At 41.2% G+C, this 26,776-nt stretch overlaps 2 protein-coding genes across 2 annotated transcripts; both read right to left on the reverse strand.

Annotated features, from left to right (window-relative positions):
- Positions 1-5,802: 5,802 nt before the first annotated feature.
- Positions 5,803-11,534, reverse strand: LOC106921533 (proliferation-associated protein 2G4-like). Its single transcript, XM_014993283.2, has 13 exons — positions 11,323-11,534; positions 9,634-9,762; positions 9,437-9,542; positions 9,268-9,337; positions 9,079-9,171; positions 8,218-8,281; positions 8,037-8,115; positions 7,867-7,945; positions 7,648-7,781; positions 7,455-7,549; positions 6,903-7,030; positions 6,776-6,829; positions 5,803-6,684 (listed from the first exon to the last, which is right to left on the reverse strand). Exons 1-13 carry the CDS (start codon positions 11,408-11,410, stop codon positions 6,625-6,627), a joined length of 1,179 nt encoding a protein of 392 aa, XP_014848769.2. The 5' UTR covers positions 11,411-11,534; the 3' UTR covers positions 5,803-6,624.
- A 1,130-nt stretch (positions 11,535-12,664) lies between these two features.
- Positions 12,665-26,583, reverse strand: erbb3b (erb-b2 receptor tyrosine kinase 3b). Its single transcript, XM_014993284.2, has 28 exons — positions 26,135-26,583; positions 23,737-23,891; positions 23,432-23,618; positions 23,086-23,211; positions 22,910-22,972; positions 22,610-22,728; positions 21,575-21,716; positions 21,283-21,396; positions 21,076-21,193; positions 20,924-20,997; positions 20,392-20,482; positions 19,786-19,988; positions 19,134-19,266; positions 18,948-19,041; positions 18,508-18,665; positions 18,344-18,388; positions 17,001-17,142; positions 16,330-16,449; positions 16,157-16,255; positions 15,768-15,953; positions 15,542-15,697; positions 15,375-15,450; positions 15,128-15,274; positions 14,913-15,010; positions 14,644-14,817; positions 14,455-14,526; positions 13,978-14,260; positions 12,665-13,792 (listed from the first exon to the last, which is right to left on the reverse strand). Exons 1-28 carry the CDS (start codon positions 26,211-26,213, stop codon positions 13,152-13,154), a joined length of 4,095 nt encoding a protein of 1,364 aa, XP_014848770.2. The 5' UTR covers positions 26,214-26,583; the 3' UTR covers positions 12,665-13,151.
- Between the last annotated feature and the right edge of the window lie 193 nt (positions 26,584-26,776).

Here is a 26,776-nt window from a genome sequence, read left to right on the forward strand (position 1 = left end):
CTGCACAGGATTAAACCCATATGAATTAGACTGTAAGACATACATTTGAAAAAACATGTTACTTCCTTTCGGAAGTGGGCGGGGCAAAGGTGACGTCATCAATCGACCACCTAACTGTGATGAGGGCTTATCTATAATGAGACATAGAAAGTCTGATGCAGCTCTGACCTGGCATTTGGAAGTTATTTCACATTCATGTTTCATGGTGTATAGTCAAAGTTTGGGACTTAGCCACGCCCCCACGGGTCAGTAGAGTTCATCACGGCAGAGTTCATCATCATTTAATTTCATGGCAGTCAGCACAGGATGAAACCCATAAGAATTAGAGAGAAAAAGTAAGACATACAGTAGAAAAAACAGGTGACTTCCTGTCGGAAGTGGCGGGGCTAAGGTGACGTCATCAATCGACCACCTAACTGTGATGATTGCTGATCTATAATGAGACACAGAAAGTCTGATGCAGCTGTGACCTGGCATTTGGAAGTTATTTCACATTCATGTTTCATGGTGTATAGTCAAAGTTTGGGACTTAGCCACGCCCCCACGGGTCAGTAGAGTTCATCATGGGAGAGTTCATCATCATGTCATTTCATGTCAGCCTGCACAGGATGAAACCCATAAGAATTAGAGAGTAAAAGTAAGACATACAATTGAAGAAAGAGGTTACTTCCTGTCGGAAGTGGGCGGGGCTAGGGTGATGTCATCAATCGACCACCTAACTATGATGAAGGCTGGTCTATAATGAGACATAGAAAGTCTGATGCAGCTGTGACCTGGCATTTGGAAGTTATTTCACATTCATGTTTCATGCTGTATAGTCAAAGTTTGGGACTTAGCCACGCCCCCACGGGTCAGTCGAGTTCATCATGGGAGAGTTCATCATCATATCATGTCATGTCAGCCTACACCGGATGAAACCCATATGACTTAGAGAGTAAAAGTAAGACATACAATAGAAAAAACAGGTGACTTCCTGTCGGAAGTGGGCGGGGTTAAGGTGATGTCATCAACTGACCATCTCAATGTGATGAGGGGTGGTCTGTAGTCAGATATAGGAAGTCTGATGCAGCTGTGACCTTCTATGTGGAAGTTATTGCATCTTGATGTTTCATGGCGAATAGTCAAAGTTTGGGACTTAGCCACGCCCACATGCTTTGACATAGAAAAATTCCTACAATAACTTTTCATCTTTAATGTCTCAAGTCTCTGCTGACTGAGTTTGAAGTCTCTATCTCAAAAGCTGCAGGAGGAGATAGATCAGATGCGATGTCTATGAAAAAGAGGAAATGGCTGATTTTGATCCAAAATGGCCGACTTCCTGTTGGGTTTGCACCATGGCTCCAAGAGACTTTTTTGTAGGTCCTGACATGATACACATGTGTACCAAGTTTCATAATTCTAGGTTAAAGCATGGCTTGGGGCTGATCATTTAAAAATTTCTAGGGGGCGCTGTAGAGAAATTAGGCCACGCCCATCAACGACTGTTATGGATTCCTGTTCGGGGATGGATAAGGATGCATCCTAGTGAGTTTGGTGTAGCTGGGCTGAACGATGTGGAATCTAGAGCCAAACGTATGGCGGCGGCGTTACCTCTGCTTCGCCGCGGTCCCACGGCCACGCCCTCTACAGAAGACTCTTGGCGCTTTAAAGCAAGTGAGACTAACATGTTATCTGTCATCCAACACAGAATCATGTTGATTAGGTGCAGTGAGCCAGAAAGGCAGCTTTCCATGGAAAAAAAAGCACTTCCTGTTCTGAGGGGGCGGGGCTTAGATGACGTCAGACTATGACAACATAGGATCGTAGGGGACCCTACCAGGATCACTCATGTCAAGTTTGGTGCAGCTGGCCTCAAAATTGTGGAATCCACAGCCAAACGTAAGGACACGGCGTTTAGGGTCACTTCGCCACGCCGCCACGCCCACCTGCTGGATTCAAATGAGCTTGGCTTGGAATCCTCAACACACCAACATGTTTTCTGTCTGTGGACACAGTTTCACCTCGATTAGGTCAAAGGGGTCAGATAGCGACCGTTCAGCGTAAAAAATGACACTTCCTGTTCTCAGGGGGCGTGGCCTAAGTGACGTCATCATTTGACCGTTGGGTATTGTAGAGCATCCCATGATGATCAATCACTGAAAGTTTGGTGCTTCTATGAGTTTTTTTCAAAGAGTTATAACAGTTTGATGTTTCATGGCGAATCGGTGACCTTTGACCCCCGGAAAGACCCCTTCAGCAAGCCCGAAAACGCAAACCTACGATAACTTTCGATCGGCCATGCCTTATGAACGATCTGACCGAGTTTGAAGCCGATTGATCGAAATCCCTAGGACAAGTTCGATCAAATGCGAACCCTGTAAACGGCCAAAATCGGGTCAAAATCGGAACTTCAATCCAAAATGGCCGACAATCTGTGATACTTGCACTATGACATTAATTGTAAATTCAGAGTGTTTTGGGGAGCTCTACAAGTGTACCAAATTTCAAGTCTCTACGATAAAGTAAGTGAATAGGAAAGGGTCTTTTGAAAGTTGCTAGGTGGCGCCCTTGAGCCGTTTCTTTTGCGATTTTAGGAAGGACCATAAAATACAAAATTTTTCACCGGGCTCTATGCCCCCGCCAAGTTTGGTGAGTTTTTGAATATGAGAAAGCCCCCAAAAAGCCAATTCTTTTGGCACAAGAACTATAATAAGAAACAGTACAGTTACAATAGGCTCTCGCAGCGCTTAGCTGCTCGGGCCTAACTAACTGTCCTGAAAGCATAACCCAAGCCTTTGCAAATTTGACACAAGTGGGGAGAGGGAAAAAGACACTGCTGGAGATGGAGAATAGCAAAGATAGCGACAAAGCTTATCCACTTTGTTGCTATCTTCATTGATTTTTTTCAGACTCCTCTACTGACCTTTTGTCAAAACAGACATTCAACACAAAAATAAAAGTCTTAATTTATACTTTGTGGCAGCTCGTTACTAGGAAAAAAACCACCCGTTTATCTCTTAACATTCAATTAATAATAAGTAATATTGTTTAGAAAACATAAGCTCTTTCAAAATACTGCTTATCTGCTCAGACACAAGAAATTTACAGTTGGTAAATTTTGCAAAAGTGAAAATCAGATGTTTACTTTGTGGAACTTGGTTACCAGAAAACGCGCTCATCTCTTAGCAACATACTAACAACAAATATTGTTATTGTTAAAAAAAAAAAAATTCTTCTGCTCTATTGAAATACTACTTATTTTATACTTATTAAGAATTGTGCAGTTGGTGAATTTTGCAGAAAAGTTAATTCTTTTTGTCATTAGTAGTAGATAAACACACATTCAACAAAAGTAAAAATCTCGATTTATACTTCGTGGCAGTTCGTTGCAGTAGAAAACGCTTATCTCTTAAAACCAAATTAATAAGTTATATAGTTTATAAGTTCTTTCGAAATAATGCTTACCTGATTAGACACAAGAAATTTACAGTTGGTACATTTTGCAAATGTTAAACTTTTAAGTTTACTTTGTGGCACTTGGTTACAAGTAAACACACTCATCTCTTAGCAACAGATTAGCAACAAAAATTCTTTTTGTTCAAAAAACATAAGATTTCTTATGCTCTTTTGAAATACTACTTATTTTACACTAAATTGTGCAGTTGGTGAATTTTGCAGAAAAGTTAATTTTTTTTTCTCATTAGTGGTAAATATATTATAAAATACATATTCAACACAAAAGCAAAAATCTCGATTTATACTTCGTGGCAGTTCGTTGCAGTAGAAAACCCTTATCTCTTAAAACCAAATTAATAAGTTATATAGTTTATAAAACATAAGCTCTTTCGAAATAATATTTACCTGATTAGATGCAAGACATTTACAGCTGGTACATTTCGCAAAAGTAAAAATCTAAAGTTTACTTTGTGGAACTTGGTTACCAATAAACGCGCTCATCTCTTAGCAACAATTAGAAACAAAAAATATTTTTGTTCAAAAAACATAAGATTTCTTCTGCTCTTTTGAAATACTACTTATTTTACACTAAATTGTGCAGTTGGTGAATTTTGCAGAAAAGTTAAATTTTTTTCTCATTAGTGGTAAATATATTATAAAATACATATTCAACACAAAAGCAAAAATCTCGATTTATACTTCGTGGCAGTTTGTTGCAGTAGAAAACGTTTATCTCTTAAAACCAAATTAATAAGTTATATAGTTTATAAAACATAAGCTCTTTCGAAATAATGTTTACCTGATTAGATACAAGACATTTACAGCTGGTACATTTCTCTAAAGTAAAAATCTGAAGTTTACTTTGTGGAACTTGGTTACCAGTAAACACGCTCATCTCTTAGCAACAGATTAGCAACAAAAAATATTTTTGTTCAAAAAATATAAGATTTCTTCTGCTCTTTTGAAATACTACTTATTTTACACTAACAGGAATAATATATCAGTAGGGTGCGTTCACACTGCAGCCTGAAGTGACCCAATTCCGATTTTTTTTTTTTTTTTTTTTTTTTGGACGTATTGCGACCTGTATCCGATCTTTTCATGGCAGTGTGAACAGCACAGGTCGGATTCTTTTCGAATGCGACCCATATCCAATACTATCCGATTCAAATGTGACCTAACATCCAAGTCGCATTCATCTGAACTGAACGTCACTGATTCTCAACAAACCTCACTATACTGCGTCCTGATACGCGCAACAGGGAAGAAAAACAACAACCATGACGGACTATAATGAAGATTAAGTTGTTAATATGCTGCTCCGGCCGGACACCAACTTCAAATGTGTAAGCTAAGCTCCACTGCTAGCCTATATGTTTACTTCCGCAAACACTGAGCTCTTCTTTTTATGGTGGTTGGCAGAACACTGAGAACGCTGACGCTATTGCGCCCTCTAGTGCGCATGCGGGACACTTTCAGGTCGTTTGCCAGTTCAGACTGCGGAACACATACAGGTCGCATTTACTGGCAGTGTGAACGGCCCCGGCAAAAAAATCAATTGCCAAAAAATCAGAATTGGGTCACTTATGGCTGCAGTGTGAACGCACCCTGTGACAGGCCTGACAAAACCAATAAAATCTAACCCATGCCGAGAAGACACCTCTAATAATAAAATAACGGGATTGGTAAACATACATTAAATAAAAAGCAATTTTGCTTTTCAATTGATGCCAAATGATGTTAAGATGTTGTGCAGAAGACAGATTAGCAAAGCTAGCCTCCGTCCTGTATGCAAGTTTGAGTAAAACATTAAAGACTCATGTAAGATTGAATTCCAGTGCAGCAACTATGAACCTAAATTTCAAGATTAAAAACATATTTTGTAAATGGACTCCAGAGCTTCATGTGTCACTTTTATTCTAATATATATATATTTATTGAGTTTTCAAAATACAACATATATAAATCATACACAAGAGTATGAAGCATATACATATTTAATTACTGTATAAGAAAAATATACTCTTACCAATACAACAGTACAAATAAAAACATACAATAACTAAAAGTAAAATAAAATAAGAAAAAGTCAAAGCAATTATCTAAATAACTGGATACAGTGCACTGGTTACCATTTACACTTTAGGATGGTACAACCTGTCTATAAAGGCACAGGTGGCATACTAAGAGACTGAGCGAGCGTGGGGGTCACTCTTAGACTCACTTTTATTCTGAAGGGAACAAGGGATGTTTTCAATAAAGCCTGATGAACGTCATATACCTTTTAATAATAATCATGTTAAATTGCCTTTATTACAACACACACACACACACACACACACACACACAAAAGAAACAAGCAAGAGGTTGATGTCAGTTGGTTATTTATTGTTTCCAAAAATAGTCTCTGAAACTAAGATTTACAAAAGCCCCCATAAATCTTAACAGCTGTTGGAGTTCTTGTGTAAAAACAGACGACCGTTAGACCTCTTGGTGGCACCAGAGGACTGAACGCCGAGACCTTGACGGGAGTTTGAACTGTCCACCACTGAGGAAAACAAACCCCACACCCCCCCACAATTTCACTACTGAAATGACAAGTCTCTGAAACTGTTATCTAGGCAGCCTGCTGTAGACTCCTAGAAAGATTACGCAATTGATCGGAATTAAGCTTTATTTGTCAGCAACACGATGTAATAAAAAAAAAATGTGTATGTCAATCATTTTGCGCAAACGTTACCGCTCCTTTCAAAGGCATGGTTTCAACTGTACCACCAGTGATCCTCTGAATGGTGTGACTTTGCTCTCGTCAACTGGAGAGGTGCTGGGACAAAAAATATATATACAAACATATTTTTTTTTCACGGTTAGGAAAGCTGAGTCGATGGGAGTTCTTCTGGTGTAAGGGACCAGTGAGGCAGATAATTAGCTAAGTTTTTTTGTGTTTTTTTTTAAGTTGATGTGTGAATGCAAATTCATGAACGTAAAAGGAAGTTTGTCTAGAATAAATGAGACTCGATGTCATGTTTTTATGGAGTGACAGGATTCTGGAGCAGCTTCCTCCCAGACTGACATCAGAGGCATTCACAGCAGCTATACGCCCTCGAGTCCCTCAGACAGCCGGGACAGAAAGAATCGTGACGTCTGTTCTTTGGGTTCATCGGGTTTCCTGCCACCGTTTATTGAAATTTACTCTGCAGCGTCGGTCTCCATCGCCTGTCCTGTCGCATTCTCTACGGTCTTTGAAGCCTGTTGTAACAGAGATAAAATTTAAAAAATTGAGGAAAGAGCTAGAAAAGATGTTAAAAAACAATCAAAACAAAAAAAACAGGAAAGTCACCTTCTTTTTCTTCTTCTTCTGAGCCTTGCGGCTGGCCGAGCTCTGAAGCAAAACCTTTAAGAACAAAACACTTGTGAGGTGAAGGACAACATGTCTGGACACGCGAGTGTTCATGAAGAAGTCTAACCTTCAGCTCTGGGTCCTCAACGTCGTGCTCAGACTGGTAGAGCTCGGGCTCAAAGAGGCTGCTGGTGATCCGCAGAGGTCCGTTGGCCATGAGCAGAACGGTGAACTTGAACTGGGCCACAAATTCCCCTGAGAAAAGAAGAGAGTGGAAAGGTGAAGATGGTGATGAAAAGTGTGTGTGGTGTGGGCGGCATGAAGACACAGTCACAAGGTTTCTGGACACTTCAGACTTTGATTTTCAAAATGCCTTCTTAAATTATAAGTACAAAAGTTCACATTACATAGTTATTTCATTATCTTTAATACATCAAAATGCTTTAGGAGGCAGATTCATCGACAGACAGTGACTTGCAGCAGAGAACCAGAGAAAAGCTAAATTACTCGACTAGTATGTGACAATACACAAACTCAAATCTGTTTGAATATTAGCATCTCCTGTTTCACAAATCAAAATGACATGCTACATCTGTCGCGTGTCGACAAGCACATTTTTCAGAACAACTTGGTGACGTTTGCACGACTCTTCACCCGCCTCCCTCATCGTCCCACTTGCCTTCCTTCTCGTACAGCACGGCGAACGGCTGCAGCAGCTCATGCTTGGCACACTCCACCACACCCAGTCTGGCCTTGGCTTCGTCCTCGAATGCTCTGAGGACGCAAAAGAGTAGCGAAAAAGGAAAAGAAGGCGTCGGTGGAGGCGCGCAAAAATGACTGGCAACGACGGAGACCAAGAGAGCCGACGTTACCTCAAAGTGAAGGGCATCGTGTCGAATCGTCTCTCCATCTCGCTGAAGAACGTGCGGGACGTTTTCATCTTCAACCCGTAGACCTTATTGGGGTCTCGCTTGTAAACTGTGGTCCGCTGGCCTCCGTCCTTTGCCTGCAATGTTAAACGAGAAAGCAGTTCTTTAATTCTCAAGTACTGTAAAGATAAAAAAAAAAAATCTGGTTACACCATAAGTTACCTTTCCCTCCCCAGTGCTGATCAGCACATCCACAGCGTAGACCTCGTGAACTTCAAACTCTGCCTTCTCGTGGTCCTTTCTGTAAACACACAAACACACACAGAGATGCGGATATTTGGCGGCGATGGACAAAACAACCGAGTGGGCAGCGGTTCGCTGAGAAAGCTCACTTCTGCTGGTCCGTTGGGTTCTGAATGATGGTTTTCTCGCCATCGATCAAATGCTGTTTAAGCTGATGAGACAGCATGCCTGCAGACGATGAAGGAAGGACTTTAGTCTCAAAATAGTGCTAAGCAGATCGTCATTTAAAAAAAAAAGAAAAAACAAACAAAAAACGAAACAAGCACCCACCCTCAACTGCGGAGCACTTGAATGACTTGGCGATTTTGTTCCAGGCTTCTGTGACCTGAGTGTTCTGAAGGAGAGGGGAAGTGTTAGCGAAGCCGCGACCCATGATCCTTCAGGCTTAATCAGAGCATTCAGACACCAAATTTTCTCATTTTAAGGCTACAAACTTCAACGAAATTTACTGGGATTTTGTTTCCCCTTCATAGACCATCACAATGTAGAGTTTAATAAATTAGCTTTTAATCTATTGTTTTAAACATTTTTTTTTTTTTTACAATCGCAAAACCTGAAAAATGTATCTCATACATTTGAATTCACCCCTGAACTATTGACACCTCCAAATAAAATCTGGTACAACCAATTCTCTTCAGTCAGTTTGTTTAATTGCGGTGAATAATGGTGAGATGAACTGAAAAGTAAGGTTTGGGATTACATGCAGAGACCATGTGTATGGGAGATGGATCCGTCACTGAAAAGGTCAGAACACATTTGGGCTGAAGAAATTAATCAAACTTATTGTGATGAACCGATTATTGAAAACAATCATGTTGGTGTGTGTTCATTGTCCAATAACTGCGAACATGCAGTCAGAGCTACAATCCAGTCCAGTGGTTTACATAAAAGCATGTGTTAAAACATTTTGTTCACAAGTCATAAGGTTTTAAATCCCTAACGGAGTGAGTACATCCAAAAGACTTGTAGTTGTAATTCCAAAAAAAAACAACTAAAAAAAACCTCACAGCAATCAGCGGACTGAATACAAAAGCACGCCAGTCTTGTTTGTGGTAGTCATGGAGCAAAAACAAGTTCAAGGAGCCTGAATACTTTTGCAAACCAGTCTATATGAAAAGGAAGCAGCGTCACCTGGTTTCCTGGCTTGACGAGCCGGAGAGCAGCTTCTGCACACAGGTGAGCTGCTTTGATGACATCAGCTTTCCGCCCCGTCACAGGTTTGTTCTGAGGACGGCACGGGGGCCAGGTTAAAAAAATTACTACTCAGCTGGCGATGCTGCAACAGTGCATGCATGACATGGCTCAGTGGTGCTGACCCACCTTGGTTGCCCCAACAACGAAGCTATGAGCCACATTTGAGATGAAGCCATCAACATGCACCCCGAGGTCACTGGACACAGAAAACAAGGCGACACAAGGTAAGGAGAGCCGTCGCTGCCAACAGTTTCCTCTCTGGTAGCGTGGACTGGCACAAACAACGGCAGCTTACATCTTCACAAGGTCCCCATCTTTCAGGGTTACATCAGGGTCACTTTTCAGAGGGGAAAAGTGACATACGCAGTTGTTGACCGACACGCAGGTGGGGAACGCGATGCCTGAGGAAGACAGAACGCGAACGAGGAAGGTGAGACTGAAACACTGACCGAAGGAAATCTGAAGGTGGGGGGGAAAAAAAAAAGCATTTACCTTTCTTCATGTCTTTCTCCCTTTTGAAGATTTTACCGGTTTCTGCTGCGATGAATTCATCTCCTTTTTGACAGAGGCTGAGCACCGAGACTCCAGGCGCAGCGGCCTCGGCTACCGTCTTCAGAGCCTCTGCGGGACAAAATGAAAGGAAGATGAATAAAGAATGCAAAGCCTAATACACAGCTTATCAGACAAATACAGTGCTATGCGCAAAGTACTCATACCCTTATTGTTGTTTTTTTTTTTGTTTTTTTTACATTTTGTCAAGTTAAATGAAAAGACAAAAACATAAGACATCATCTGTATTCAGCACCTCTGAAATCAGAACTTTGTCGGACCGCCTTTTGCTGTGTTTTTCATCCGACACACATGGCCTACACAGCCACCAAGACGAAACAAACCGTCCTGTTAAAAAAACTGTAATAATTGGTTGACTTTTGAAAATCCCAAATACAAAGTGCCACAAGGAGAAACAGTGAACAAGTTCAAGCAGAACACTTTTGCAAGGCACTGGCATCACTTTGTGTACTCAAATCAAATGTAATGTTTTAGGGGAATCAAGCAGGATTAATAAAGCTCAGTTAAAGTATTGCATGTCTAACATTTTCAAATACAACAGATGGCTGGAGGTTTAGGTTTCTGACGTGATCCGACACCGTCCTTTTTTGTTCTCATCTCATTTTCGTAAAATTACATTTGCAAACAAGCCAACGCCGTCCAGATTGGCCGACAGCTGCATTTAAAGCCAAAACAGCACAGCACAACCAGTAAATTAGCTGCTTTACACAATAATAAGCAGATCAAAAGAGTCATAAAAATCCCAACAAGGACAATCTACCTGTTGTGAGAAAGATCATAACTGCAGCCATTTCAAACTTCCCGACTGGACTTAAGTTTAGTAATGGAGATAAAAGCAAATAATTAAAATATTTTTTGGATTTTACCAGGATGCCATCTGAGCTATAATGCTCAACAGGACAAGAGACAATTTACTTTTTAATTAACTCTACATTATTATTATTTTTATTAATAGTAGGTTCAGATTTTCTGCTGATTAGCTGCTTGCAAATGGAAACAAGTGACTCCAACGATTTCAAGTTTAAATTTTATTTGGATGGCAAGGTTACAAATAAAATTAGGTCATAGCAATCTGGATTTCCATCACGTCAAAAACAAACATAGATTAGATATTTTATATCATGTCATTAATTTACTTAAAATAAGTGTTTTTGCGTGTAACTTAGCTTCAAAGAATACGAATCTGGTCCTAAATACATAATACTAATGATCATTCTTTTAATAAGTGGCATTTAAATGTAATCTGTATGCATTTGAATTAGCAGCAGGTTTACATTTAAATTCCTGCTACCCTGGGTTTCTATTGTTAACTGGTAGTTTAGCAGTATCAGCTAACTGCTAGCCTGTTAGCTCCGCAGCAGAGCTAGCAGCCGAGCTCATAGAGCTAGATTCATTTTAACAGACCTCAAATGACTAAGTGATATTATCTGCATCAATGTTTTAAGACCAGCGCTTTTTGTGTCCGTTACAAGCACTGACTTTCTTTTTATTATAAGACAGCCATGTTCCTTGTTGCGGCACATGGCACTGCTGCTTTGCCTGGATAGCTGGCACCGCTAACTAACGTCACACGGGTACTGATCTGTATAAAGCTGTTTTTTTTCCTCTTACGGTTTGCGATCTCTGCTCCCATCTTGTACTTGGTGACCACCAGGTCTTCGGCGATGGTCTGCTCTGGTGTCTCCTCATCTCCAGACATGTTGGCAGTGTGCAGACCGCGAACTTAAAATAACTTTCTTCTCTTTCTCCCCGGTAGTTGTCAGTCAGTCAGCCAGACACTGAACGGACCACGCTGCTTCCGCGCCGCTGCGCGCAACGCACCGGTGTTGAGCGAGAAAAAGCGCCCCCGTCAGAGAAGGACCTTCAGACAGACAATAGTAGTTTTCACTAAACGTCATCTAAAATAAAATTTTTAAAAAAATCAACTGTAGCAAAAAACTAAATTCTCTTCAGCACATAATTGATGCTATTTTTTAATTTTACGTAAATGTATATGTGCAAGGACATTTTTTCCCCTCATAGTTACCGCTACGACATAACACAATTAAATAGCAGCACTCTCCGAAAATAAATATTGTAACTGAAGCAACATAAAAAGATTTTCACTGCATGATTTTCAACTAAATCTCACAGCGAAGGAATTTCGCTGTGAGAACGAATTTCTCAACGCGGCTTTAAATATATGGATGCTTTTTGCGGCACAACACCGGTCTTGTTGCTCCGCTTGACTTCACATAAATCGAGATCCCGCCCGTTGTCAAAGACTCACTCTGAAGTCAAGATAGTTCACGTCTATTCTGGGGCGTCACATTCCAAACTACTGTGGCCCAGGAGGTAACAAAGAGTTCTATACAATTCACACCGAGAACTCCGTTTCTTTGAGTTCAATGTCGGAAATTTTGAAATAATAATAATAATAATAATAATAATAATAATAATAATAATAATTAAATATCCCAGTAAACCAACTTGAATTCGGAATTCTGAATTAAAACGCTCCCGAGTAGACGAGACGTCTACCGAGCATAAAAATGTGATCAAAGATGAAGGAAGAAAAAAGAAGAATCCATTGTGTATTCTGTTTAGTTTAGTCGCTGTAAGTGGTGTCTTGGCTTGCCTTATTTAAAGACAAGAACAGATAAAAGCTAGTAAAATACATTAAATATTATTACAATCATTTTACTGAAGCTATTTTTGACAAGTATATATAGTACATAAATAGAATTTGTATGCTAACCCGAATTAGAAAATTAAGGGAATTAGAAAATTAAGAAATAAGAAGAAAATACCGATATTTATATAGCAGAAAAAAATATTTTTATAATGGTACTTATTGAGATATTCCTCTGCCTCACGTTATGTCTTGTTCTGCTGTTGAATGATGTCCCTCAAGACAAGCGAATAATAATTTTGGTTATTATATAAAGATTCAAGGACAATGCAAACCAGTGAATGAGTCTGCAGTCATACAAAATGAATACCTTTATTTATTTATTCAACTACTGTGGTGACAGTGAAAACATTTACAGCACACACATCAGTGATACAATGATTAAATATTTGCAAAACCATGAAACCACATAAAAAACATTCACTTATATGTAAATATAAAGTACAAAAGAGGTTTAATAATTAATTATATGATATAATAATAATTAGCCAATGAAAAAAAGTGAAGTAAAAAAAACCCCTATCCTATCTGAAGATGATAAGCTTATAAACACTTGTAATTTATGGCTCTGCACTTCACTCATATTTGGTTACATAAATGATCACTTACAGTAAACTCCAGTGAAGTAAAAAAAAAAGAAAAAAAAAAAAGCTTATTTTTATTTTGTTTTCAAATAAAACCAAAATAAGCTGGGGGGGTGGGGGGGGGGGAATCTTAGAAAACTAGCAAATATGCATCCGTTCCCCTTTTGCTGTCCCAGTCCGACTGATTATGTGCGTACAGCATCTGGTTTGAGGAACAGCCTGCTGTGCCAGTAGTCTGGGTTGTCAAACGATGTGTTGTTGCTAGGTTCCCTGATGCCAGTACACACCTTGATGTATTCCCCGATCCCTGCACACCTGTCACTGTCCGTCTCCTTGGGAACAGCCCTCGCCTTCGCTGGGAGGTTCTCATATTCCGCGTGCCCCCGCTCACCGGGCACCTTTTCAAATCTGCTCATCTCCTCATACTCCTCCACCGTGCCGTCTCCAGCTGCCGAAACATCTGCCCCGGGCACAACGCCACCTCTAGGATCCTCTGGAACTGCTGCTTGTTTATTTGTGTGGCAAATTTCAGTTTCTTCTTCCCCCTTTCTCTCTTTGACCGAGCCCCCGGCTGTTTGGTCTGTCTCCGCTCCAGTCGTCGAAGATGTCTGACTCCCACATCTCTCCAATTCTGACTCACCTCCTTCTGAAGAGTCTGAGTGCCTGATATCCATGTATTCATACCTACAAGTCCCTCGGTCCACCTCTGCTTTATGATCCACAGATTGGATCTCTCTCCTGCAGTGGAGCTGATCTTTCTCCGTTCCGTCTCTCTGGTTTGCTGCTGCTCCTTCGCAAGCCTCAAGTATCTGATTACTTTTTGTACCTGGAAGCATAGAATAGATAAAGATGACTGGATGAGAAGTTTTAGTGATGTATTCAGAGAATATGATGTTTATGATGTTTCATGAATCTATGGGGAAAAAAATGTTTCAGTTCCTAATTTAACAAACTGAAATAAAGTAACATTCAATATTTTAATTTGTTGACAGTGAGAAAAGCAAAACCTACTTCTTTCTGGGGTTTCAGGTGACCCAGGCAGAACGTAGCCATAATGGTCCAACTCCTCCTCATCCTCCTGCGCCGTCCACACCTTGTAGGAGGACGGACTGGAGGCCGTGGAAAGCTTCCTGTGACGACTTAAAGCCACACGAGGGCTGGTCCTCTCTGAGCCTAGCCTTGCTCGGCGAAGGCTTCCAGCCCGTAACGCCTCTGCTTCCCTGCCATTTCCTCTGACCTCTGACCTTTCAGGCAGCGTCCGCACAGAGCTCAGGCGAGACCGGTGAAACCACAGCTGAAGCGAAAAAGCAAAGAATGAATGTGCAAATCATAAAAGTGTGTTTTATTTAAGAGCTTCTGATCTTTTAAAGTGATCTTGGTAAACTTTGTTTTTTTTTGTGGCAGCAATTGATGTATCAGACCTAAGAAGGTTTGAATGAACACAAGTTTACTGGGGAAATCAACAGGGGATTTCTGTGGTCATCACACCTGACGGATGTTGTCTGCTGGACTTGGCGTCATTGGTAGGTATCCGGTCGGGCCAGGCTGAGATACACCACTCTAAAAAAGGTCGCAGAAACACAAGAAGTATGCCACTCACTGATCGTGTCAGTAGTTTAAAACCAATCTATCATTCCAATGTAACTAAGACGCTGATGTGCGTTTGTTGTTTGTTACCCTGCAGGAATTTATCCTTGAACGAGAAAGACTCCACGATGGAGAGTGCTGGAGAGGAGGCGTAGTCAAGCCATCGTCCAGCCCCTCCTCATCTGCATCTTCCAAATCTGCATCCAGAAGTCCTCGCTCTGACTCTCTTCGATGGATTTCTCCAGGCGGGGCGTCTTCCCCTTCCTGTGACAAGACAACAGTTGAGGAGCAACTTTTACAATGTAAAATCAAGGATAAGTAAAAAAAAGCTCTGAAACAAGAAACAACATCATCCGCACCTTGATGACAAGGTATCTGTGTGGATCTCTTGCCATCCGTGTAAAATCACTCGCTAGCTCTTTGAAGGTTGGCCTCACGTTCTCGTCAATCATCCAGCCTAAAACCAAATAAAAAGCAGTAAACTGTTTTCAGATGATTGCATAGAAGCAGCCTCTGCGACGAGAAAGCCTCGACGTGCTTGTGTTCACACATAGGGAGTGATCTAGAGGCTCACATTTAACCATGACCATGTAGACATCGATGGTGCAGATGTGGGGCTGTGACAGACGCTCGCCCTTCTCCAAAAGGCTCGGCACTTCCTGAGGCTGCACTGACACGTACGGCTCCGCCCCGAAGGACATCATCTCCCACACCGTCACTCCTGTCCAGGAGCAAAAATGCTGCTTTTAATGTCTCTTCTTGGGGTTCACACACAGTCAACATCTACATGCTTTGCTTCGCATGACGAGTAGGCTTCTTACCGTAACTCCAAACATCGCTTTGATGAGTGTACCTTCGAAACAAGATGCTCTCAAGCGCCATCCACTTTATAGGTGTCTGAATGGAGTGGACAAATGCGCATTGCTTGAAAACGCAAAGAAAATACATTGGCGGGTGATCTCACACTGAACCAGATGGTAGCGTCTACCTTTGTGTCTGTGTAGACGTATTTCTTGTCATCTGGATAGAGGAGGTCTGCCACGCCGTAGTCCGAGATCTGGACCTGATAGTCGTTCTTCAGCAGGATGTTGCGGGCAGCCAGATTTCTGTGGACCATGCGGTGTTCCTCCAGGTAGAACATACCCTGAGACGCGGGTGGTTTTACTTTGCATTCAGTCTAAAATCTTATACGGAGGAGTTACAGCTGTCTTTACCTTAGCGATCTGCACACACCAGTTGAGCAGACGCTGGGGGTCCAGGCTGTTTTTATGCTGTCTGATGTGCTCCAGTAAGGAGCCACGGGGACTGAGCTGGGTCACCAACTGGAGACTGGGACCAGGACAAATTCCCAGCAGCCTAACAATGTAAGGGTAGTCCAGGCTGCCCATGGACAACATGTGCTGCAAATTGAGGGAACGCATTTTAGACATCGACTAGTATTACAGCAAATCAATAGAAAACGAGCATTGCTGTTTCCTTCTTGGAATATTTAAGCTACGACGAAAAATTAAGCTCTGTTCGTGCCATTTGGTGTTTATATATATATATATATAAAAATATATATATATATATATATATTTTTTTTTTTTTTGATGAGACTCACATCAGTGATCTCAGTGAAGGTTTGCCGACCCGAGCTGTCCTGGATCGTCTTTATTGCCACAGGGATCTTGACCGTCTCTCCCTCTGGGGTCCAAAAGCCCTTAAGCACACTGTATTTTAGATTATGGTAGCTCCATGTCATATCAACTGATCACAAGAAAAAATGAATAATACCTTGTGTACCGTTCCAAAAACGCCGTAGCCAAGGAGTTTGATTTTTTTCAGCTCTGACGGCCTCAAGATCCGAGCAAAAACCTTTGTGCCTTTCTCTCCCGAACCCAGGGGCTCAAAGCTCTGTTGAAAGCAAAGCAAATATTCGCAGCTGACTCTTACAGGGTTTTGAAAAAGTTATATTGGATTATTATGATTTGTGCATTAGTGTTGGGTTCTTTAGATTTACCCTTTACCTTTATGGTGTCCTATTCCCGTCTCTATATTTTGCTATTTTCTTTTTTCTTTCGCTGCCATCTTGCTCCCCTTTGCAGCTGTTTTCCATCTCCTGATTCTCCTCTGCCTGCACTTTCCCTCAGCTACGTCCCTTTCAGTCTGATTAGGGTTTCAGGTTGTGCTGTACCTGAGATGTAACCTACCTCATTGAGACCAAAATATAACAAAGTTTTGGCAAGACTTGAAATGTGTGTTCACAGACACGCAAAATCTAATCTGACTGAGACTGAGTTACCTTGAAAAGGAAACATTTCAAAATCCACTGCTTTTTATACAAGTTTGTGGTTACTTTGTAAAAAATGTGGAAATATTCTAGAGTTATTAATACTTTCGTATGCCACCTCTTAGCTGAAGCAAATGTGTGTGGCAGGTTTATGTAATGGTGTTTGAAGCCTGACCTCTCCGCTCTCCAGGTATCTTCTCATGGCTCTCTTGCGACGGATGGCAAGGCCTCGGTGGTACAACACCCCCAGGAAGAACAACCCGAGGCAGAAAATCAAACAAGCTGGGACTGCCAATGCTATACCTGTGATCTGTCCGCTGCAGAAGGAAACAGAGTTGTTTTAAAAAGAATGAGACATTTTAGCAGGAACCTAACCTGAGCTTTCTGGTCAAGATGTCTTTATTCCCAAAGGAAGTATTTTGTAGGATTTATTTACGACAAGATATACAGGGAACTGCCCCTTTATGTAGGTGAGTCAACGTTTTGCATGTTCAACAGTTAAAAAGTGGATTGAAGCGCAAACCGAGACCTTCAAACAAAACTCAGCGTCTAAGAAGACAAAGACATGTTGATTGGTTTAGTTGAATCTAAAAAAAAAAGTTCACAAATTTTCTGAATCTAAAAATTGCAATGTTGAATTTCAATCAAAACTGAAATGAAATGACAAACTTAGGTAGGGATAAGCATTCTATGATCATTGTTGGGTAAAACTAATCATTGTTTTATCATTTTATTTGAGTGTTTTATCTAAATGTGTTCAGTTACCTAACTGGCTCTGACCAGTTATTCTTTAATGTTCTTTCTTTATCTATAATGTAATTTCCTACTCAAGGGGTCCATCTGTTTCGTTATCTCAGCATTGTTCTACTCAAGAAGGTCATCATAATAAAAGCCAATTCCAAGCAGAGTTGAGCTTGAAACTCTGCTCAACTCTGCTGGCTGTTTTGATCCTGAGCGGGTTAGAGGTTGTGGATCTCTCCCTTTGCAAAGGAAGGCATAAAAACCTCATTGGTCTTGTGTCTGGTTCTTTACAGGTCTTGAGCTAATTAAAAAACAAAAAAAAACCCAACAATCATGTGCTGTTCTCTTTAAGAGGGGCTGGCCATCTCTCCCTTTCGATCATCTGCTAATCATCTACCGCCTTAATCACATATTTTGGTTTCATTCAAGGTTACGGTTACTCGTGTTTTCTAAAAGTTGACTGGCCCAGTAACAAACACAATTAATGGAAATGGGGTGATCTTTAATTTGCTGGACGGCAACAAAAGGAGGCACTGCTGCTTCCATCTACTAAAAACAGTCAAAGTAACCCTGTTATATCTATATCACGTACGAGGGGTTTTCTCTCTTTTTTGGCGATAAGAATCACAGCAGACAAAGTTCTGAAAGTTAAAATCATTAACCAAAAAATGAGCGCAGCAAAACTAGCTCTTTAAACTGACCAAGCAACAAGCACATGGTAATAGCGGAACATTGACATGCAATGTTTTATACCCACCAGCAGGGGGAAACACTCACCTGCCGCCTGATATCTTACAATCGTTTAAACCTGGGCCGACACACCTGCAACACAACATCCCGAACTTTTTCTGACTGGAAATGGATTCCATGAATATCTGAAACTTTTATACGTGAGTGAAAACAAACCTATTCATAAACTGATGTTTTAATCTCACCCTTACCCATGTGTGCAGTTGGGATGACATGGTTCACAGTGGCCCTCTTTGTTGGGGTATTTGAAAATTAGTCCTCTGTGTTCGTCAAGTACTCCAGAGGGACAAGAGGACATGCAGTAGGGACCATCTTGAAGATTGGAGCAAGCCACGCATTCATCTGCCCCCTTCAAAAGACAAAGATAGAGAGCAATGAGGAGAGTTAAAAAAAAAAACGTATGAAAACACACGATAAAACCAGTCAAAGTGTTAAATTTAATGTAAAAGATTAAAATGAAAGTGAATCAGAGAAACAAATATAATACATTAAAGGTGCACAGCAGACAATTTCATATTACAATTTTTCTTCTTCAGAGAATACTTGCGTAACATGATTAAAATACATTTGAACTTATAGACACTATCCTAGTTACGGATTTTATTTTATTTTTTTAAAAAGCACATATTACTGTTCCAGTGCAGCTGACTTTTCCCCTCTGAGGCTTGCACTCTGGATGGCAAGCGGCACATTCTTCGTCAGATCTCGCAAATTCCCTCTTATCTCTGCAAACACAATATTTTTTAGAGCATGTGCGACTTTACTAAAGGCACTACCTGAGCTGCAGTCACATAAACGTCAACCCAAAACTGCTGACCCAGACAAAAAGTTGCAGCTTCCCACACACGTGCCGTGGCGGCTGTAGTTCCTGCAGGTAAGACACTGGTCAGGGCCGGGGCCCCAGCAGCCTGCATCTGAGCAAAGAGGGTCGCACACACGTCCTTCTGCAACTGCACACAAAACAGGACAGCGCATCAGACATCTACTGGATGAAAGTTCAAGGTTCCCCCTCAACCCCTTTTTTTTTTCGTTTTAAATGACTGTAATAGGTTGTAACATACGGTGGATCCTAAATGTACACACACCTGTTAAAGTGGCAGGTTTCAGTATGCAAATGCAGGAGACCACGAAAGAATATATTTCACTATTTCCATTTTTATTGTGTCATATATTCTATGCAACTGCAATAAACAAATCTGACAGGGGAGAACATTGTTAGAAATAAAAGAAAATCTAAAAAAAGAACAACAAAAAACAAGATCTTGTCTGAATGTGATTTATGTCACATTAAAGGTGTAAAAAGTTTCCATATGATTTATTATATCTCACTTTTTCTTAAGAAAACCCTGTTAATTTAGCAGGGATACCTTTAGTCACAAAAGCAACCTCATCACTACAAAGTCAGCTCCCTTGTGGTATTCAAATGGAACACGTGTTTTGTCGTCATGCTTTAAAGAGACGCGTCTCACCACACTCCGCAAGCGGCTTGTTGTTGTTGAGGTTGTTGACTCGAACTCTGCGGCCCCTGAACAGCTGCGTCCAGTTCACAGTGTGGTGATAACAAAGGTTGGCATTCTGACTGATGTACACGCTGCCGTCGTTGATATACCGCAGAGAGCGCAGCCCGAGGGAGGTAAGAGTGGGGATATGTATCACCATCAGAGAGAATCGCCTTTTTGTTTTGGGGATTGGAGGACACACACACACACGCACACACACACGCACACACACACAAACACGCACACACACAGAGGGTAGTTAGCTTACAAAATGTCTCAAACAGTTAGGAAGTTTGTATTTCAGACTTTATCATTTGGTTCTGAGCAGTCTATATTATGTTTTAGTCTGGATGTGTGACAGTGCACAGCTGCAAAGAACAAGACAAGTGGAGAAAATGTTAATGTTAATTATAAAAGGAAAGAACATAATAATAGGTGTTACAACAGAGAGTGTGGATTTAATATAAATTGGTTTTAGTTTGAGCAGGAAGCGTCAGACCCAGGTTTTAATTACACGCTAGGTGTTCCTTTGCACAGATTGTTAATTTTTTGTGTGCCACACAAAATCATCCTTACTTGTGCAGCGACCTCCCCTGAATTGTCGTGAGGCTTGAAAAAACCGAGAGGTTGTTTAGCTCTTTAGGCCACGACTGGATGTTAAGAATATCTGAGAATGAAAACATTACAGTTCTTTATACATGCCTAAAGATGATCTTTAATAATCTATGAATGTCTTAGGTTTGCTAAAAGAGATTTTTTTTTTTTTTACCATAACATAAATCCTAGTGATTCACTGAGATGATTTTAGACACAGGAAGCAGACGTTTTGCCACCTGCAGATGGTGTGAAATAAACCATTTGCTGTCTAATGGTTGTTTAAGTGACTTTTGTCACTTTTGGAAAACTCAGTTTCCCAAAAGTTTTTTTTTTTTTTTTAAAGAAACTAATAATAGCCATGAAGCGCCTCAGTTTATATTACATCACTCCGCATCTTCACAGTTAATAAAAAGTAAAACGTGTAAATACAGAGATTTACTTAGAAGCAGCAAAATCATGGCGACTGCTGTCTCTGGCTCCCTAAACGAAAAACCTATCTGTAAATACAAACCTGTTATTTCCCTCACGGTGCGGAACACCTCCAACTTTTTGGCATCGAGTGGTGGAATGTTTTTAAAATCATCTCTGTGAGGAACAGAAAACACATCATTAACACACAGTCTGTCTCTTTGTTAGGCTCTCCTCCGGTGGAAGCAGAGTTACCCATGAATCCCTGTGACCAGGAAGTGAAGGCTGCCCTGGATCTTGGTGCAATTAATGAAGCTGTCGATGTTGCTGGAATCCACCGTCTGTCTGTGCTCTGCGCCGGTGCCGTTGCACACTGCAGGGATGATTCCATCGATCACTGCTTTTTGATAACAGACAGCGCTATGCTAGGGAAAGGTTGAATGGTGCTTTAGTGCTGCTGACCTTTCGGGCAGAATCCACTGCAGAGCTCACACTGCCTCTGGCCGTCTCTCTCCATCTCTGTCTTGTCTGGAGGACAGACGCTCACGCAGGAGCTGCCGTCCACCACAAAATGAGCTGTGGATAGAAAATAAGAAACAAGAAGGAGTCAATTGTTACAAAGCCACAAACACACATACACACACACACACACACACACACACACACACACACACACGCACACACACAGCAGGCTTTGTGAACATGTAACATTAAAGCAGACTTTAAAATCATAAGCATTTCATGAATTACTTACTAGGACACTGAGACACACAGATTGATCCATATTGGTACTTTGCATTGGGATTGGTCTCCATTTGAAATGTCTGTTTGTTGTAAATGAGGGTCTGGGGGCACTGAGGCACGCAGGCTCCTGAATCATTGAAATGACGGCATGCCTGAAGGACAGAAAAACACCTTTGACCTATTGGCATGACATCTAATCAGGGCTGGTTTAAATGAATCTATGCATGTGAAATATTTTGCCATTTATTAGGGCGTAATGCCAAATCGTACAAACCAAATCCCTTTATAGTCATTTGTTTGTGTAACAAAAGCACATAAGAAAATGAGACAGTGGTTCTCAGATCTGATTAGCATAAAACACAACAGACTGCTAGTGACTTGTAACCAGAAGGTTCTGGGTTTGAATCCTGTCCTGGCTGGAATAAGACCTGAATCACTTTAGAAGCACCTGTACGACAAAAGGAAGTAGACTAAAATATCTCTAAAAGCAACACATCATGCCTTGATCTAAAGAAAATTATAAACGAATGTCTATCAATCTGCCATTTCCATGGCTTTGGGACTCCAGCAAAATTCATCTGAGGCACTGAAAGCTTCATTTGTCTCGGTTTAGGTCGATGTTCACGAATCAGTAATAGGAAAGAGAAAAAATATGGCATCCATGGGAAAATTTCAAGGTGAAAACCACTGCTGGACAAAAAATAACACAAAGAAAACAGACGTCTTGATGACCCCCAGGTCTCTTAGAAAAATATTCTACAGACTCCAGACATAAAAGTTTAGCTTTTTAGAAAGTGAGGGTCCTGTTACAACATCGTTTCAGCTATGCAGCTAGCAAACCAGCATGGTTTAAAACAACCTCTAATTGAACTCAAAATAAGAAAGGGTTTCGATTGGCTTAGTCAAAGTCTAGACATACATCCAGTATAATTGCTGTGTTGTGACCTTAAACATGCTTCAAAACCTTGGTGTCTCAATTTAAAACATTCTGCACAGACAAAAAAAAAAGTGTCTGAGCTGAGAAGCCACACAGCAACAAACTTACAAAGCAATCCTCATCCAGAGGGCCTTTGCATCCTGCCGCACACTCGATGTGGCAGCAATCCCTGGGGCTTCTCCCAAAGCAGCGTCCGTTGCACTGGGGAGCACACACCATCTTAGTCACTGAGAAGACAAAGGACAGGAAGGTTGAACAGAGGTCACGGACGTCTGCTCTTATTTGTGTGTGAACGTCTTCAACCGGGCGTCCATGAATAGAGCTATTCAATTATTAAAAGAAGAAAAAAGAAAAAGAAGGATGAGACAGTTAAGAAACAGAAATTGCAACAGTCTGACATGGACTCACAGATCTGACACTGGTCCTTATTTGGTCCCCAGCAGTAATCGCCGCAAGATTTGTGACACGGGCCTGAGAGCAAGAGAGACGAGTTCAGACCGAAGACAAACAGCTCAGACAGACAAATAAAGAGACAATGGAAAGAGCAACGGGTGCATCGAAGATGAGACCATTCAAAGTCAGACCTCTCTCCCCGTTATTTTGGATGTCAATCGGGGCGCTGTTGTCTCGAAGAATATCTTGCCAGAAGATCGAGGGGCCATAACTCAGGAATTTGTTGTTAATAATCTGCACTCCGCCCTCCAGAATCTCTAAAGATATAAGAGAGACATATTGGGGGGGAGGGGGTAAACAGCAGATCATCCTGAAGCTAATTTTTCAATATGTTGATACAAACTTCAGTCTTAATCAGCTAGCATTGATTTGCCTTTTTTCCATTATTATTATTATTAAACATCTTATTTTATGTCTCTAGGATGCTGGACGTTGTACTTCAGTTTCTTTAGCTCTAATATAGCGCACGCTTTTAACCTGTCAGGTTTAGGAGTCCGAGCTGTCGCAGACCGTTGGAGCCTTCCTTGGGATAGTTGAAAAAAACCGACAGAGCGAAGCGTCTTTCATACAGACTGTTTCCTCTGATCACCCGCAGCTGTCCTAAGGGGATCTCCTGAACGTGGTTCATAGCAATGAGGACGTAACCGGTCACCTCACGGATTGTCTGGTGGTGAGGGGTGTGGGGGGAGCGAAGAGAACGATGATCACATATGAGATGCAAATTAATTCACTGGTCCACTTCTACTACTGAGGCTTAAGCACAAAACTGGGACCGTGTTCACCTTGAGGAAGGAGAAGTCCCAGTTACTCTCAATCTGAGTGACCTCCAGGTTCCCCATGATGATCTCACAGCCGCTGTAGCGGTCCTTGATCAGGTTGTACTGAGTCTCCTGAGAACCGGTGGAGCTCAGACCGTTCTGGGTACCCGGACACACCTCTGGCAGAAGGAAAGTGAAAAGATATTTTCTCATATCAGAAGTGTATGGTTTGCAGAAACATGTTTACATGAAACAAATCAAAGCTGTCATGGAAATTGCTCATTTTTGTGCTTTTATCACGTTTTGTCGTGCACCAACAAGCCAAGTACTTTATTCGGATTTTATGTGATAGAGCAACATAGAGAAGACTGCAAAGTGGAAGGAAACAATAAAATGATTCAATTTTCTTTGCAAAAAAAAGTCATATATAAAACTACTATAAATGCATCACCACTGTTACGTGTATCGAATAAAACAGAAAGAAAAAGAAACATCTTTAGTCTCAAAGTGGGGAAACTCATTTCTATCAGCAGCACTTTGAAGCATGCATATTCAAACTAAGGTAAAAATAATGAAAAGAGACTTTACAGTAAGGACAAATGTACAACATAAGAAAATAATACTGTACAGTTATTTTAAATAGCACAATCTGTTTAAAGGAATTGTGCACCTGAATATAGGGCAGTTTAAAAATGTGATATTTGTGGATACAGAACAACAACAGACTCTTCACAAGAAACAAAAAACCCTGCAAATAACAGCAAACATGGTTTTGCACAAGCATTTGCACATCTATGAAACTAAACATTTTTGCTCATTTGTCTTTGCGAAGCAACAGAAACTCAGTCAGGCTGGATGGAGAGTGACTGCGGACAAATAATGTCAAGCTTCATGATGAATTCTTCACGGAGCTGAGGTTTTGATTTTGACTGGACTATAGTAGAACATGAATATGATTTGAGCTAAACGTTGTAGTTGTGGGTGTTCGTTGGGGGCTAATGCCTGAATGGAGAACCTCTGCTCCAGTCTCAAGGATTTATCAGCCTTTAACAGACTTTTTCCAGTGTCACCTGAACGCAACTGCATCTGTCTTTCCATTAACCCTCACCAGTTACTCTGTCCCTGCTGATCGAAAGCATCGCCACAGCATATCGACGCCACCGCCAGGTTTTTCATTGTGGCGACGGTGTGTTCAGGGGGGGATGTGGAATCTTGGTTTTGCATGTTGGCCACAAGGTTTCGCTTTGGTCTCATCTAAGCACCTATTTCCACAGACTTTTGGTCTCCCGCATCACTTGTGGGCAAACTGCAATTCCAGCTTTCTCTCAGCAATAGCTTTACTTTTATCATTATTCCATAAAGCTCAGATATTTGGAGTGAATGATTTATAGATGTCCTGTCTGGAGATTCTGAGGCAAACAGGCAGTCGGGCGCAGGAGAAGCCCAGGCCCTCAGGGCCGTGAAGAAAAGGCCGAAGGGTCGAGGTTTTTCAGACAAAGCTCAGCATTGTGATAAAGCTATAAATGTGGACTCTGTGTCCCAGAGAGCAAAGAGTGATGCACTGACATACAGAGCTTCTGTGTCTGTATCTGCGCGTCTGCAGGGAAAGTGTTGCTGAGCTCATACCAGAAAGACAATGGCCCATGTGTGAGTAGGACGCTCTGGCGGAGGAACGGAAATATCATAAATGGAAAGAGACGCGTTCCACCTCCTGGCAAGTGACTAAAACTGTACGTTGTTCTGGCTCATTTTGTGCAGAGACTAGACACCTGCAGCAGGGTAGATCATGAGTCATATTTCCTGTTTTTATTTTGAACTTTGCAGGTAGAGGCACCATCGTTCAAGCTGCAGTGACATGACGCTCTTCATGTCAGCAGTGACGCTGCACACAGCTGGAACATCCTCAGTGAAATACACTTGCAATTAATCCTTCATACATGCATGTGTTTCACTCGTAAGTAGGACTATAAAAGTTTTGAAAGTATAACTACAGGTGTCTCTCTTGCTGTCTGTTCTTCGCTCTAGTGTTTTGTTAGTAAATAGTTCAATTATGAAACACACTGGTGGCAGCATCACACCGTTGGGACAGGGATGCTGGAGTTAATGGGAAGGCGTATGGAGCTAAACGTGGGGCAATCATAAAACAAACAAATAAACAAAAACATATTAGAAGAGACTTTGAGAATGGTCCAGTCAAAGTCCAGACCAAAATCCAATGAAGAATAGGTGGAAAGGACTTGAGATTGAGATGTTCAGAGAACTTTGTAGTTGTAGTGAGACCAACATGTTTGTAAGTTACTCGTGATATTTAGCATAGAAAACTAAATAAAAAAACAAAAATGGTTGAGAAAAAATATGTAATAAAACATGAAGCCACATTTCTAGAGACAAATGTTTTTTTGTATTCTATAAATGTACATACCTTCATGTGATTGAGTGGACCCAGTGTGTATCCTCCATGACAAAGCCACACAAAGTAACAGGACTTGCTGCTGGTCCATGCTCACTGAGATTTCAGCATGTCAGGATTTAGATCCTCCAATTAGCAATATAGGAGAGAAATTCAGTGGATCTAACAAAGATTAAGATATAATGATTAGATAAATATATGTAAAAAAATAAATAAATAAGTAGATTATGTGAAATTTCCTTTGTTCCTCCAAACATTAGTTTCAGGAGCAGACTGATAGATCCAAACAATTCCACCGAAAACCGCGAATAAGCTGCAGTTTGGTCTCATCGTGGAATTTCCCTCCTGGAGAGAGGGAGTCTGATTGGCCCACAGCCAGAATTATTGACCAATCAGAAGCTGGTCCGTCTTCCCCCCCCCCCCCCTGCTCTCCATGCACGAGAGTCTACTTTTAATCTCGGTCAGGACTAAATAACAAAGAGCACAAAAAGTTACAAATACAAACATGCAAAAAAACATATTTTGGAATCAACAGATTCAGAGCGAACCTTCCTGGTGCGAACCACCCCGTGTGACTCTGTCTGCAGTTGTTTTGGTTCAGCTGCTGCATGTGGACGCAGCTCTGATGAGTCTGAGTGGACGCACTGTTCCCCC

Source organism: Poecilia mexicana, unplaced genomic scaffold (assembly GCF_051168715.1).
Source record: "Poecilia mexicana isolate PSO_F unplaced genomic scaffold, ASM5116871v1 scaffold_7, whole genome shotgun sequence".
In the NCBI taxonomy this organism is placed as follows: Eukaryota; Metazoa; Chordata; class Actinopteri; order Cyprinodontiformes; family Poeciliidae; genus Poecilia; species Poecilia mexicana.

What these genes read in the sequence shown, in the direction of transcription:
- LOC106921533 (XM_014993283.2), bottom strand. Translation starts at nt 11,410, where the DNA reads ATGTCTGGAGATGAGGAGACACCAGAGCAGACCATCGCCGAAGACCTG. An exon ending in TCGTTGTTGGGGCAACCAAG is followed by an intron (nt 9,172 to 9,267) that starts GTGGGTCAGCAC and finishes TGCCGTCCTCAG; the next exon opens with AACAAACCTGTGACGGGGCG. An exon ending in CGTGCTGTACGAGAAGGAAG is followed by an intron (nt 7,031 to 7,454) that starts GCAAGTGGGACG and finishes TTCTTTTCTCAG; the next exon opens with GGGAATTTGTGGCCCAGTTC.
- erbb3b (XM_014993284.2), bottom strand. Translation starts at nt 26,213, where the DNA reads ATGGACCAGCAGCAAGTCCTGTTACTTTGTGTGGCTTTGTCATGGAGG. An exon ending in TAAGGACCAGTGTCAGATCT is followed by an intron (nt 22,729 to 22,909) that starts GTGAGTCCATGT and finishes TTGTCTTCTCAG; the next exon opens with TGACTAAGATGGTGTGTGCT. An exon ending in GGTGTGTGCAGATCGCTAAG is followed by an intron (nt 15,698 to 15,767) that starts GTAAAGACAGCT and finishes CCCGCGTCTCAG; the next exon opens with GGTATGTTCTACCTGGAGGA.